Source organism: Notolepis coatsorum (assembly GCF_963971535.1).
Source record: "Notolepis coatsorum genome assembly, chromosome: 9".
NCBI lineage: Eukaryota > Metazoa > Chordata > Actinopteri > Aulopiformes > Paralepididae > Notolepis > Notolepis coatsorum.
Window position 1 is genome coordinate 131,383,489 of NC_140173.1, and position 14,104 is coordinate 131,397,592.

At 40.9% G+C, this 14,104-nt stretch overlaps 1 protein-coding gene across 1 annotated transcript in view; it reads left to right on the top strand.

The window, feature by feature from the left end:
- Positions 1-14,104, top strand: part of cog2 (component of oligomeric golgi complex 2) — a 37,107-nt gene that overhangs the window by 5,097 nt on the left and 17,906 nt on the right. The window contains exons 3-8 of the mRNA XM_084321493.1: positions 2,451-2,516; positions 3,469-3,549; positions 5,865-5,968; positions 6,144-6,252; positions 10,720-10,899; positions 13,507-13,631. Of these exons, the coding sequence (XP_084177619.1) occupies positions 2,451-2,516; positions 3,469-3,549; positions 5,865-5,968; positions 6,144-6,252; positions 10,720-10,899; positions 13,507-13,631 (665 nt within the window). The remainder of the gene's footprint in view (positions 1-2,450; positions 2,517-3,468; positions 3,550-5,864; positions 5,969-6,143; positions 6,253-10,719; positions 10,900-13,506; positions 13,632-14,104) is intronic.

The following is a 14,104-nucleotide window of genomic DNA, read 5'->3' on the forward strand; positions in this document are numbered from 1 at the left end:
GAACTGTGTGTGTATCGAGCAGAAGAGACTGTCATGAGCAGGAGACTACTGTCTGATACGGCTTGCCTTAAAATGTGCATTTGTGGTGTCAGGCAACAGGAGACTGTCATGAGCAGGGGATACTGTCAGCTTTAATACTGTCTGATATGGCTTGCCTTAAAATGTGCATTTTGGTGTCAGGCAGAAGAGAAGACTGTCATGTTTTGAACTATGGATACCGAACAAAGGTTTGGGACGGCTTTGAACTGTTGAAACAGTAATTCAGAACAGTTTTACCATTGTACGACTTTGAACTGTTGAACAGTAATCCAGAACTATTTTATTGCACTGTACATTTTTTTTTATCTATTCTATTCTACAATTTTATTGCACTGCTCTATTTTACTCTTGTCTATTTTATCTTGCTCCTTTTATTATTGTCTATTTAAAACTGAATCAAACCATAAACTAGGTGGCCTGTTGGCGTGAATACTTTACCCAATGCAGTTGTCCTTCCGCGTTCGGTTTGCGCGCCCTGATTGGCCTCTCAGCGCCCAATCGCGTTGCGCCTAGCTTTCAGTTCCACAACGCAAGTCCTCGCCCATTTCCTTGTATTGTTTTCATATCAATCGACATCACATCAATATACATAACGTATTGTAACGCGCTATTCATATCAATCGGCATCACATCAATATAAATAACGTAGTGTTTTCATCTCTTCATATCAATCGGCATCACCTCAATATAAATAACGTAGTGTTTTCACACTACGTTATTTATATTGATGTGATGCCGATTGATATGAATAGCGCGTTACGTTAATATCTGAGATGAAAACACTACGTTATTTATATTTATGTGATGCCGATTGATATGAAGAGATGAAAACACTACGTTATTTATATTGATGTGATGCCGATTGATATGAATAGCGCGTTACGTTAATATCTGAGATGAAAACACTACGTTATTTATATTTATGTGATGCCGATTGATATGAAGAGATGAAAACACTACGTTATTTATATTGATGTGATGCCGATTGATATGAATAGCGCGTTACGTTAATATCTGAGATGAAAACACTACGTTATTTATATTTATGTGATGCCGATTGATATGAAGAGATGAAAACACTACGTTATTTATATTGATGTGATGCCGATTGATATGAATAGCGCGTTACAATACGTTATGTATATTGATTTGATGTCGATTGATATGAAAACAATACGAGGAAATGGGCGAGGACTTGCGTTGTGGAACTGAAAGCTAGGCGCAACGCGATTGGCCGCTGAGAGGCCAATCGGGGCGTGCAAACCGAACGCGGAACTGCCTTGGGTAAAGTATTCACGCGGCCTGTTGGGATGTTAGATCCTAATGTGAAAAACTGTGATTTTATATGTCTGCACTTCATGTGCTCATTTTATGCCTGTCTTTTTTCTGTTGTGAAGCACTTTCAGCTGCAGTTTCTGTATGAAAGGTGCTATACAAATAAAGTTTATTATTATTATTATCATTACCCATTCTGAAATCTGTTAATAAAATGTTCAATCAATCAATCAATCAGTGTGATTGACGTATTGCCCGTTTGATGTATGAGGATGTAGTGTGGCCAGGTCGCGTGTACCTGTTCCGCAACAGTAAGTGACTTCCGGGGTAGGCCTGATTGGCCCCGACAGGCACGTGACGCGGCAAACTCAGGACGCGCAACGAGGCTGCTGAGAGCTGTCGCGCGGAATTAGGCTGTCTATTGCCATTCTCTAACACAAACTCTAACCTTAACCAGCTCCTTAACAGCGCCTAAACTTAACCGTTCTAACCTTAACCAACTCCGAAACAATGCCTAACCTTAACCTTAACCATGCCTAACCTTAACCATAGAAAGAATATTGCCATTCTCTAAGACAAACTCTAACCTTAACCAGCTCCTTAACAGCGCCTAAACTTAACCGTTCTAACCTTAACCAACTCCGAAACAATGCCTAACCTTAACCTTAACCTTAACCATGCCTAACCTTAACCGGCGAAAGAATACACGTTAAAAAAAAATCACGTTAAAAAAAAAAGATTTGATGGGATTCGAACTCACCAACAACGGACTGCAGGATCGCAGGACCGCTGCTCTGCCAGGTGAGCTATAGCACCGAATGAGAGTCATGGCGTATTTGGACGGTTACGTAATTCCGTAAGCTCTGCCGCTCGGCTCCGCGGAGCGTGCCGCGCGGCAGAGAAAGTTGCGCGTCACGTGCCTGTCGGGGCCAATCAGGCCTACCCCGGAAGTCACTTACTGTTGCGGAACAGTTACACGCGGCCAGGTCCCCAGCCCCTGGTCAATGATGGCTTCCTTACACATACTGGTGTTTAAATGGTCTCAAAGTTAGAAATGTTTACAGATTTCAAGGTAAGTGCTACATTGATGAAGTAGACTTCATATGTTCAGCATTCCCTCTGCTCTGTGTTCTCAGGTTGGGATGGACAAGGCCCTCAATCAGCTTTCAGTACCCCTGGGGCAGCTACGAGAGGAAGTCATGGTACATTGTGTGTGTGCGTGTGTGTTTCTGTATATGCCTGTCGTGTTTCTTGTTTTATATCCTGTTGCAGATTATGTATGCATGCCCACTAACTCTCCTGTTGCAGATTATGTATGCATGCCCACTAACTCTCCCCTGTTGCAGGTTATGTATGCATGCCCACTAACTCTCCTGTTGCAGATTATGTATGCATGCCCACTAACTCTCCCCTGTTGCAGGTTATGTATGCATGCCCACTAACTCTCCCCTGTTGCAGGTTATGTATGCATGCCCACTAACTCTCCCCTGTTGCAGATTAAAATTGCCCACTAACTCTCCCCTGTTGCAGATTATGTATTCATGCCCACTAACTCTCCCCTGTTGCAGATTATGTATGAATGCTCAGTGCCCACTAACTCTCCCCTGTTGCAGATTATGTATGAATGCTCAGTGCCCACTAACTCTCCCCTGTTGCAGATTATGTATGAATGCTCAGTGCCCACTAACTCTCCCCTGTTGCAGATTATGTATGAATGCTCGGTGCCCACTAACTCTCCCCTGTTGCAGATTATGTATGAATGCTCGGTGCCCACTAACTCTCCCCTGTTGCAGATTATGTATGAATGCTCGGTGCCCACTAACTCTCTTCTGTTGCAGATTATGTATGAATGCTCTGTGCCCACTAACTCTCTTCTGTTGCAGATTATGTATGAATGCTCGGTGCCCACTAACTCTCCCCTGTTGCAGATTATGTATGAATGCTCAGTGCCCACTAACTCTCTCCTGTTGCAGATTATGTATGAATGCTCAGTGCCCACTAACTCTCCCCTGTTGCAGATTATGTATGAATGCTCGGTGCCCACTAACTCTCCCCTGTTGCAGATTATGTATGAATTCTCGGTGCCCACTAACTCTCTTCTGTTGCAGATTATGTATGAATGCTCGGTGCCCACTAAACTCTCTTCTGTTGCAGAGTCTGCGGTCCTGCGTGAGCGAGGTGATTCAGGCCATAGACAACCAACTGTCTAAACAAGATGACCTGCAGAAGAAGAAGGTGAGGCTTTGCAGTAGGCTTGCTGCGGTTGTTGGTAATACCGGTGTTACTCTTGTGTTCAGGCATCCACCCATTCATTTTTTTAAATAAAAATAAAACCCACATAGTTAGTTTTCACATATCCGTGCCCACATTCAAGTAAAAAAAAATGTAAAGCTAATTTGTAAAATACTAAACATGTTATCAAGCGTGTAAATCAGATTATAAACTGAACGTGTGTGGACAGTAGGGCTGCTGAGCCCGAACATTCGAACCTTTGTTCGTTACGTTGGCATTCGAATTCTAAATCATCATTCAAATTTTATTTTTTTTATAATAAATGTTTTGTCTTTTTTTCCCCTATTTTTTTTCTATTCATTCTGTTTAAACCAATGGGGGTTTTCTTCACAGTTGCAGATAAAGATTAGGCTACACTAATATTATAGTATTAAAACTGATGAGTTATATTCATTAACTCAGTGCTTCTCAAACTTTTTCTATCAGGCCCCCCTTTGGCGGACCAAAATATTTTGGGCCCCCCCCCTCGCCCCAACAAAATAGTCATGAAATGGGCCATGTTTAAATTTATTGAAATAACACCAATATCGTGACCTTTCAAATTGTGCAACCACTTTACAACTGTGCAATTGTGCAACAACATAACAATACAGTCCAATACACACTCAAAGACTCAAAAAAAAATCTTAATCTTAATTTTTTTTTCTTTTTTTTAATAAATCTCAAGGCCCCCCCTGTCGCCCCCCACTTTGAGACGCCCCCCACTTTGAGAAACACTGCATTAACTCATTGGGGGCCAACAGCAGAGGGCGCTGATGGCCCTTCAGCGCCAGTGCTTTATCCAATGTAGGATGGGACTTACTTGCACAATAATCTTTATGAATGGGTGTACTTATCATTGTACATTTTGATCTATGTACATGTATGATGTTACCCCGAATATGTAAAGCTGTGGGCACCAACGCGATTTACACCAATCATTGTTTAAGAAGCACAGTGAAGTTACCGGTTGTTATTTGATTGATTGATTGATTGATTGATTATGTTATTAACAGATTGCAGAATGGGTACAATACAGTACAGCTCAATACACACAATTGTTAAGGGTTGCAGACCAGAGAAAGACTTTCGTATTGTTTACATCAGGGTCCCCCATTTTCAATGCATCATAACATATATGACATACATGACATGCAGATAGACAGTACTGCTACATCTATACATTTATTACATACCAGATTTACAAATACAGTACTGTTTGTGATACAAGAAGAGTCTAAAAAAGAGAGTACCGGTATATACATTTGACGAAGAAACTGTAGATTGCAGGAGGTTGGCAGGTAGGAGATTGGTAGGTGGGGTGGAGGGGTATTTCGTATAACGCACACGCGACCCCACAACCTCAATGTAAATAAACCATAATCACCCTACAAAAACAGTACTGTATTTGTAAATCTGGTATGTCATAAATGTATAGATGTAGCAGTACTGTCTATCTGTATGTCATGTATGTCTGTAAACTTGTGCACAACGGAGTGTGGCTCTATAGCAGAGTCATTTGATATGAAGTTTGTAGTTAGATGGCATGCTTTGTAGCAACCTCCCTCTGCAAAAGGACACTGTTGCACGAAGCGATTTCACTGGATGTCCCGGACACAATGGAAGTATGGATATATTCGTAACGAATAATAAAAAATATATACAGTTAACTGGAATATGTTAGTTGTTTACACAATGTTGGATTATGTAATTGGTTTGTCAAGACCCATTGTCAAAACAATAATACATTGCAGGATTTATATGAAGTTTGTTGTTAGATGGCATGCTTTTAAGCAACCTCCCTCTGCTTCTAGACACGGAGGCACTTTTTTTTTACCTACTTTTTCTGCGGATGGTTTTGTGAATAAATCTCCATTATGCTTCAATTACTGTGTGTTTATTCTATAGCAATAAGGTTGGGTGAATTCGGCCATTGTATAAAAGACATTACATCACTTGAAGTCGTGTGTTATAGGAATTAGATCACTCCTATGGGGGTCTAACGACCCTCGGCTGCGCCTCGGGCCTAACAACCACCCATAGGCGTGATCTAATTCCTATAACACACTATTGCGTGATGTAATGCTTAATTGGCAACCCTACTTTGTCATTGTCAAAGTTCTCATCTCATTCCACCAGCGCACATATGAACCATGTGTGAGATTATGTGCAAAATAAATCAGTATTGTTTTTTGGTGAAGTGCCCCTTTAAAACACCCTGCAACAGGCTAGCACTTTATGTAGAGCACCTATATCATGTGTTCTCTCTTGTCCACTAGGTGTGTGTGATGAGGCTGATCCAGGTGGTGCGTTCAGTAGAGAAGATCGAGAAGATCCTCCACTCGCAGAACTCCAAGGAGTCCAACTCTCTGGAGATCGGCAGGTATATAAGCAGCCATACCGTGGCTATGTTACTGTACCATGCTCAAAGCCACTCACAGACATTGGTCCAGTGTTTGGGTCCATCCACCAACCCTGAGTTTCAAATAGATTAAGCTTGATTACTGCATTGTGTATGGTTGTATTAACGGTGTGGTTTTATTTATGTGTGTGTGTAGTCCTATGCTAGCAGGTCAGATCCTGGAGAGGATAGCTACGGAGTTTAACCAACTACAGTTCCATGCTGTACAGAGCAAAGGGATGCCCCTGCTGGACAAAGTCAGACCTGTAAGTCTTATCTATCAGTCTATCTTTCTTTATTTCTAGCACTCCTATTAGTCCTAAATCTACTACATATTATAATTAGGAATGTATTTCTTTGCATATAGTCTCACGGTGCCACACCCAAGTCAAGTTGTCCATCTGAGAAACATCCATGCATGCCTTTCACCCAGGGGTTTGGAGGGGGTGGGTGTAGGACAGCCATATGGCCAAAATATATCATAATATTTGTCTTAGTTTTGACAGCATTTGGTGGTACAGTTACAGCCATTAGGACTATCTACCATTCTACGGCGGTGTAACCAGAGCGCCCCCTACTGGTTGATACCGTTAATACGGCAACCACCGGAAACCACTCGGCAGGGGTAGACCGTCCTAAGGGCTACACCTGTATTTAGTTTCCCAGTACAAATGACATGGCAGGGCTGTACACTGCGACGAGATGATCGCGAATTGCCCCTTTAATTGGCCGTTGCGATTGGTAAATATTATCTGGGGGTGGGCTTGCGAGTAGTGCTTTCAAGCCTTGCATTCGCATTTCACTCCTAAATTATCCAAGGCGTGTGATGACACCATGACGTCACTCACGCAAGCTGAGCAGTGAGCACTCAGCAGGTATGATCAGCGGGAACAATCGACTGAGCACTCACTCTGATAGACTGATAGTATTGCTTCATATTTTCGACGCCTTCGACCTCCTATAGTGAGCCGAACTGAACTGAACTCAGACACACGGAGAGAGCTGCGGCGTCTGCTGCTCCTCCTCCCTCCCGCACCCGTGGCTGTTGTAAACACTAGTCTCTAGTGGGACACTGGGACCTCGGTGAGCCTGCCAGCCGGCTAGCTACTGATATCAACAAATGCTCCAGCAAGTCTAGTAGTGCATGATAGCTCGCGTTAGCTTACTGTTCAAAACGAAACGTTCCATTAAACTAAATAGTTCAGATAGCTCCTGATATCAATGTCTTATAAGTAACACTGAGTCGATGCGTATTCGAGCTGAGGGCACGCTGAATATAGTCAATAGGGTCCAGCTGCAGCGCCGGAGAATCCTGGCCGTAGCTGGAGGCTACAGTATAGGGTCCAGCTGCAGCTCCGGAGAATCCTGGCCGTAGCTGGAGGCTACTCGAGTACACACAGACAGTGGAGCTGGTTGCATATAGCGAGCATTTTGACTTGTTGCGTGGTGGCGATGTCTCGCAGATAATACAACTACAAGTATGATTATATAATATATATATTTTATTAAAAAAAATTCTATAAAAAAAGATTTCTTCTTTTTTTTAAATCAAAAACAATCGATATAAATAATGGTAAAATTGTTATTTAAAAATGTGCCCCTAAAAAATATTTTTTGCCCGTAAATTTCTCATTTAGGGGCAAGTATGCCCCTAGTGAAAAAGCTTAGCGTACAGCCCTGCATGGTATGACATATCTTCTTTTTATGTTGTTATCTTGTAATACATTTCTCGTGGTGCATTTTCTTTTACAAATTTTAATAGTGCATTTAATACTGTGATGAACCTGGTGGCGTCCAGACTCGCCACGGTTCAAATAAAAACAAATTCAAATGTCCACACAAGAGCAATATCGATCAATAAGAATATTTATTGAATTAAGGCAGAATCCAGTTTGATAGGCAAGAGAATGGTCGTAATACAGTCCGATGGTCAAAAACACAAAACAGGCCTGCCGACAGAAAGAGGGATTGTTCAATACTCAGAGTAGTCGTCCGGTCCAGGGTCAGTACACAAGGGGGTTTCTCAGCCAGTCTAGGGTCCATACACAATGAACACCTTCTTGCCTTCACATCTCCTCTCACTACCTCTCACCTTACACAACTCCGAATAACTCAATCTCTCTCTCTCTCTATACAACAACTCCAACCTCACCTCCGCTCAACTTACTCCTCACTAACCTAGTGGCTTTGTAGTGTGTGTGTCTCGGGTGTGTGCATGTGAGATGTGCAGGTGTGTTCTATCAGTACTAATCAGCTACCTAATTGTCTCTACTCCTTCCGTGGCAATAATATCTCCCCTCCTTTACATATCCATGAGAGGCGGGTGAGGGGGGGGTGAGATCTGCCACAATACATTTGAATTTTCTTTGACAAACTTGTATTTTTCTGGATAGTATAGTAAAAATCCATAGTATGGTGATGGTATACCTTCATATTGGGTATCCTTTCCAGCCATAGGTGGGTCATAGGTGGGGATGTCACGGCAGAGTAACACGTGTGCGTGTAGGGGTTCAGTGTCTTGCAGCAGGACACTTTGACGGGATAGATACATTGGCTTTTGTGAGGGATCAGACCTGTGACCTGGTAATCTCTTATTGACCAGGCCACCCCTCCATCCTATTACAGGAAATACAATACACAATACCACACTATAAGAGGAATACCATTGTTTACGGACAAACACAGCTATTTCACTAACCCACTTTGTACTCTACATTAACACTTTGATGAACATTGTTACTCGGCTGATAGAGTTGTACCCTTCCTGCTGTCTTGTTTTACAAAACTTGTAAGTCGCTTTGGATAAAAGCGTCAGCTAAATGACTAAATGTAAATGTACTCTCTGTTTGTTTATATTGTGGGTTGTAATATGTATGTGTATGTTCAAATGTATGTATGTGAAATGTGAAAAACCTGGAGCAGACCATTTCACAACTAAGGCCACAGATTCAACCTCCTGGTTTTCATATTTGGTAGCCTGGGTCATTTACTGGTTATGAGAGGCCTTCAGATGCTCTGGTCTTTCTAGGAGAAGAGCCAAATAGTTTGCAGGGTATTGTTCATTATCTGGCATCATGCAGTGTGGACGCGGTTAGACCCCCATAGGCATGATCTAATTCCTATAACACACACCTTCAAGTGATGTAATGTCTTTTATACAATGGCCGAATTCACCCAACCTTATTGCTATAGAATAAACACACAGTAATTGAAGCATAATGGAGATTTATTCACAAAACCATCCTCAGAAAGTGTAGGTAAAAAAATAAAATAAAGTGCCTCCGTGTCTATAAGCAGAGGGAGGTTGCTTCAAAGCATGCCATCTAACAAATCCCGCAATGTATTATTGTTTTGACAATGGGTCATGACAAACCAATTACATAATCCAACATTGTGTAAACAACTAACATATTCCGTTAACTGTATCTTTTTTTTTAATTATTCGTTATGAATATATCCATACTTCCATTGTGTCCGGGACATCCAGTGAAATCGCTTCGTGCGACAGTGTCCTTTTGCAGAGGGAGGTTGCTACAAAGCATGCCATCTAACTACAAACTTCATATAAAATGACTCTGCTATAGAGCCACACTCCGTTATGCACAAGTTTACAGACATACATGACATACAGATAGACAGTACTGCTACATCTCTACATTTATGACATACCAGATTTACAAATACAGTACTGTTTTTGTAGGGTGATTATGGTTTATTTACATTGAGGTTGTGGGGTCACTTGGAGTGTGTTATACGAAATACCCTCCACCCCACCTACAGTACCACCTACCAATCTCCTACCTACCAACCTCCTCCAATGTACAGTTTCTTCGTCAAATGTGTCTAGTGTCTAGAAGCAGAGGGAGGTTGCTTCAAAGCATGCCAACAAACTTCATATAAATCCTGCGATGTATTGTATGTTGTGCCGTCTGTCTAGTCTTGTTGTATATTTACTAGTGCTGTCAGGCGATTAAAAAATGTTATCTAACTAATTACAGGATTTGTAATTAATTAATCTAATTAATCGCATTTTAATCGCATAACCATTTTAGGCCTGATATTCTATATTCTATAATCATATTTCAAATTGCATGTGTCCGGATGGCAGAATTCAGTACTGTATCTACAAAACCTTCTGTTTAATCATCTTCCCTTTATTCATTTGCTTAGATTTTTCAGGTCTGGTCAATTTTAGCATGGTGTTATTCACAGTAAAAAAAAAAAAGAAGAAGAAAAAGAAGAATTGATATTCTCATTTGGTTCATTACAATTTACTCAAGCCTAGTAACAGACACAGTATTTCTGACACTGGGAATACATTCCCTGAGATCCATAGATGTCCCTAGAATCAGATACCAAGAACATGCAAATGGGCATTTAAAAAAAAGAAAAACGTATGTAAATGTTTATTCTATGTTCTTATGGAATGAATGAGATTTAAAAAAAAAAATTGAAAAAGAAATAATAATATTTTCTTTTTATTTTAATACATTTTGAGTTAATTTCCATAACGTGATAATTTGCTGTGTAATTAATTAATCTAATTAACGCGATAAACTGACAGCCCTAATATTTACCAACCTGATTATCAATTGATTACATATTTAAATGAACGGTTTCTGAGTATCTGACTGTCTGTATCGCTTATGTCCTATGCTTGTTTGGAATCCATATGAATCCATATGAATCCAAAGAAAGAAATCACTGGATCCAACGTGTGTCTCCTCTCCCAGCGTATTGCAGGCATCACCTCCATGCTGCAGCAGTCTCTAGAGGGGCTGATGATCGAGGGGCTGCAGACCACCAACCTGGACATGGTGCGCCACTGCCTCAGGACCTACGCCACCATAGACAAGACCCGCGACGCAGAGGCCCTGGTGGGACAGGTGCTGGTCAAACCCTACATGGACCAGGTGAGCACCGCAAGCTGGCTTCATTTAGAACGCAGAGGGAGGGGGAAGACTGCCCTCCTCTTGTGCTTCTTATGGATGAGAGGGAGGGGGAACACTGCCCTCCTCTTGTGCTTATGGATGAGAGAGAGGGGGAAGACTTCCTTCCTCTTGTGCTTCTTATGGATGGGAAGGGGAGGAAGACTGCTTTAAATCAAATCAAAACTATTTGTAAAGCCCGCAATCACACGTTAATGTCCCCATGGGCTGGACAATTCTTCTTTAAACAAGTCAAGAAGAAACATCACAATAAATCAAGAACAACAAACTCATCATGAAATCCAAAACAACACTCCCAGACATACCCCAGCGAAGGTAAGGAAAAACCTAGCAATAGGAAAAAAGCACCACAGGCAATTTGGAGGAGAGAAACCTTAGCCGTTGAAGGGGGGGATCCCCCTTCTTGGATGTCGGTGATAGTAGTGTTGCTATGGATGATTGATGGGTGGAGAATAAAACAGGCGAAATAGTTGGTATGTATGTACTAATTTATGTACATAATATACGTATTATAGAACACAAATATGTACATTCAATAGCAACTGGGGTACATACGAAATTCCTCTTGTGCTTCGTAGGGATGAAGGAGGAAGACTGCCTTCCTCTTGTGCTTCTTAGGGATGAAGGAGGAAGACGGCCTTCCTCTTGTGCTTCTTAGGGATGAAGGAGGAAGACGGCCTTCCTCTTGTGCTTCTTAGGGATGAAGGAGGAAGACGGCCTTCCTCTTGTGCTTCTTAGGGATGAAGGAGGAAGACGGCCTTCCTCTTGTGCTTCTTAGGGATGAAGGAGGAAGACTGCCTTCCTCTTGTGCTTCTTAGGGATGAAGGAGGGAGACGGCCTTCCTCTTGTGCTTCTTAGGGATGAGAGGGAAGACGGCCTTCCTCTTGTGCTTCTTAGGGATGAAGGAGGAAGACGGCCTTCCTCTTGTGCTTCTTAGGGATGAAGGAGGGAGACGGCCTTCCTCTTGTGCTTCTTAGGGATGAAGGAGGAAGACTGCCTTCCTCTTGTGCTTCTTAGGGATGAAGGAGGAAGACTGCCTTCCTCTTGGGCTTCTTAGGGATGAAGGAGGAAGACTGCCTTCCTCTTGTGCTTCTTAGGGATGAAGGAGGGAGACGGCCTTCCTCTTGTGCTTCTTAGGGATGAAGGAGGAAGACGGCCTTCCTCTTGTGCTTCTTAGGGATGAAGGAGGAAGACTGCCTTCCTCTTGTGCTTCTTAGGGATGAAGGAGGAAGACGGCCTTCCTCTTGTGCTTCATGATGCAGACAGATACCGACCCAAAGTCCTAAACCTTAAGTATCAGCTGATGCTGAGAACCAATCTGATTGGTTACTTTTACTGAACAAGATAGATTTAGACCATAGATTTATTTGAGACCATCCGTTTATGTTTATGTAATTGTGGAAATGATCCAATTAGGGCTGGGCGATTAATCGATTAATTCGAATGAATGATTTAGGATGATTTTTTTTAAATGAAAATCGATTTAAAATTAAAAAAAAATATATATATATATATATATATATATATATATATATATATGTATTTCAAGTGTCACCTTTTTATTTGACAAAAAGTGATGTTTGGTGAAAGTTAGATTTGCACCTTATTAATCCCAATAGGGAAATTCATTCTTGTTTGATGATCAAGAGGCACCTTTTATTTGTTTTAAGTAAAGTTTGGTGAAAAAGCTAGTTATTGCACTATTAATAACAATAGGGACATTCATCTTTGTTTGATCAAGAGTAACCTTTTATATTATATATATATATATATATATATATATATATATATATATATATATATATATATATATATATTAGGGATGTCCGATATTATCGGCCAATATTGGCATTAAAATGTGATATCAGAAAATATCGGTATCTGTTTTCAAAAGAAATTATAATTTTAACCTTTATTTACCCAGGCAAGCAAGTAAGAACAAATTCTGATTTTATTTATTGTCAAATTATGCATAATGTTGTGTTAATTCCACAACAAGAGATATGTAATGTTAATTACCTGAAATTATTCCGTTTTTTTGGGGGGGAAACCCTGCATATATCGGTAGCGGTTGATATCGGTATCGGAAATTAAGAGTTGGACAATATCGGTCTATCGGTATCGGTAAAAAAGCCAATATCGAGCATCCCTAATATATACATTATATATTTTCTTTAAGTGAAGATTGGTGAATGTTAGGTTTGCACTTTAATCCCAATAGGGAAATTCATCTTTGGTTTTTTTGTGTCAAATAAAAACAAAGCTTATTTGAATGATTTCCTTGGCGTTTCTAGTTTTCAAGAGAAGAAAATCTGATGTGGTGTGAAAAAATCTGAGATAAAATTTTTAGGCCATATCGCCCAGCCCTAGATCCAATAACCTATTTTAACCGGGTATCTGTTTTAACCTGTTTTTTACCTGGTGTCCGTTTTAAGTAACCTGGTGTCTGTTTTAACCTGGTGTCACGTTGATGATAGTTTCTGTAGCAGTGCATCCTTATACTTTTATACTTGGGCTCAAAAAGGGCTCAAATCAAAACCTCCCCTCTCTTAACTTATCTTTCCTTTGCAGGTGATAGTGGAGGAGTTGGTGAAGTCCAGCCCCAATGGTCTCAAACTGATGTATTCCAGACTGCTGGAGTTTGTGCCTCACCACTGCAGGCTGCTTCGAGAGGTGACTGGAGGGGCAATATCCAGGTAGGCCTTCATGGAATCTAATCCATTATGAGAAGTACAGACAGACTCGTCCAAAACGGTTCTCTTGTTGCCAAAAGCAGCATGGACAACTTGCCCCAAGCCATATATTAGCACCAAATGTGATCATGCATCGGAGAGATTGGACATTGGCTACCCAAAGCATTAGTTGCTCATGTAGTTCTCTATCCTATTTTTAAAACAATTTCATCCTAAAACTATTGACTTTGCCTCTCTTAGATCTTCAAAGTGTCTGAAATGTCTTCTCTTTTCAAGAACATATTTGTATGACGTATAACATGCATGTCACTACTTCCTGCTTTGTGAAGAAAAAATGCTTTATTGTGTAGTATTGAGAAAGATGGATAAACTAAAATGTAAACACAATAATTTTGGCGACTTGGTGCGTGCTAAACCTTCATCTGTATCTTGTGGTCAGATCAGAAGAGTTATAATGAAATACTTTGAAATTCAGA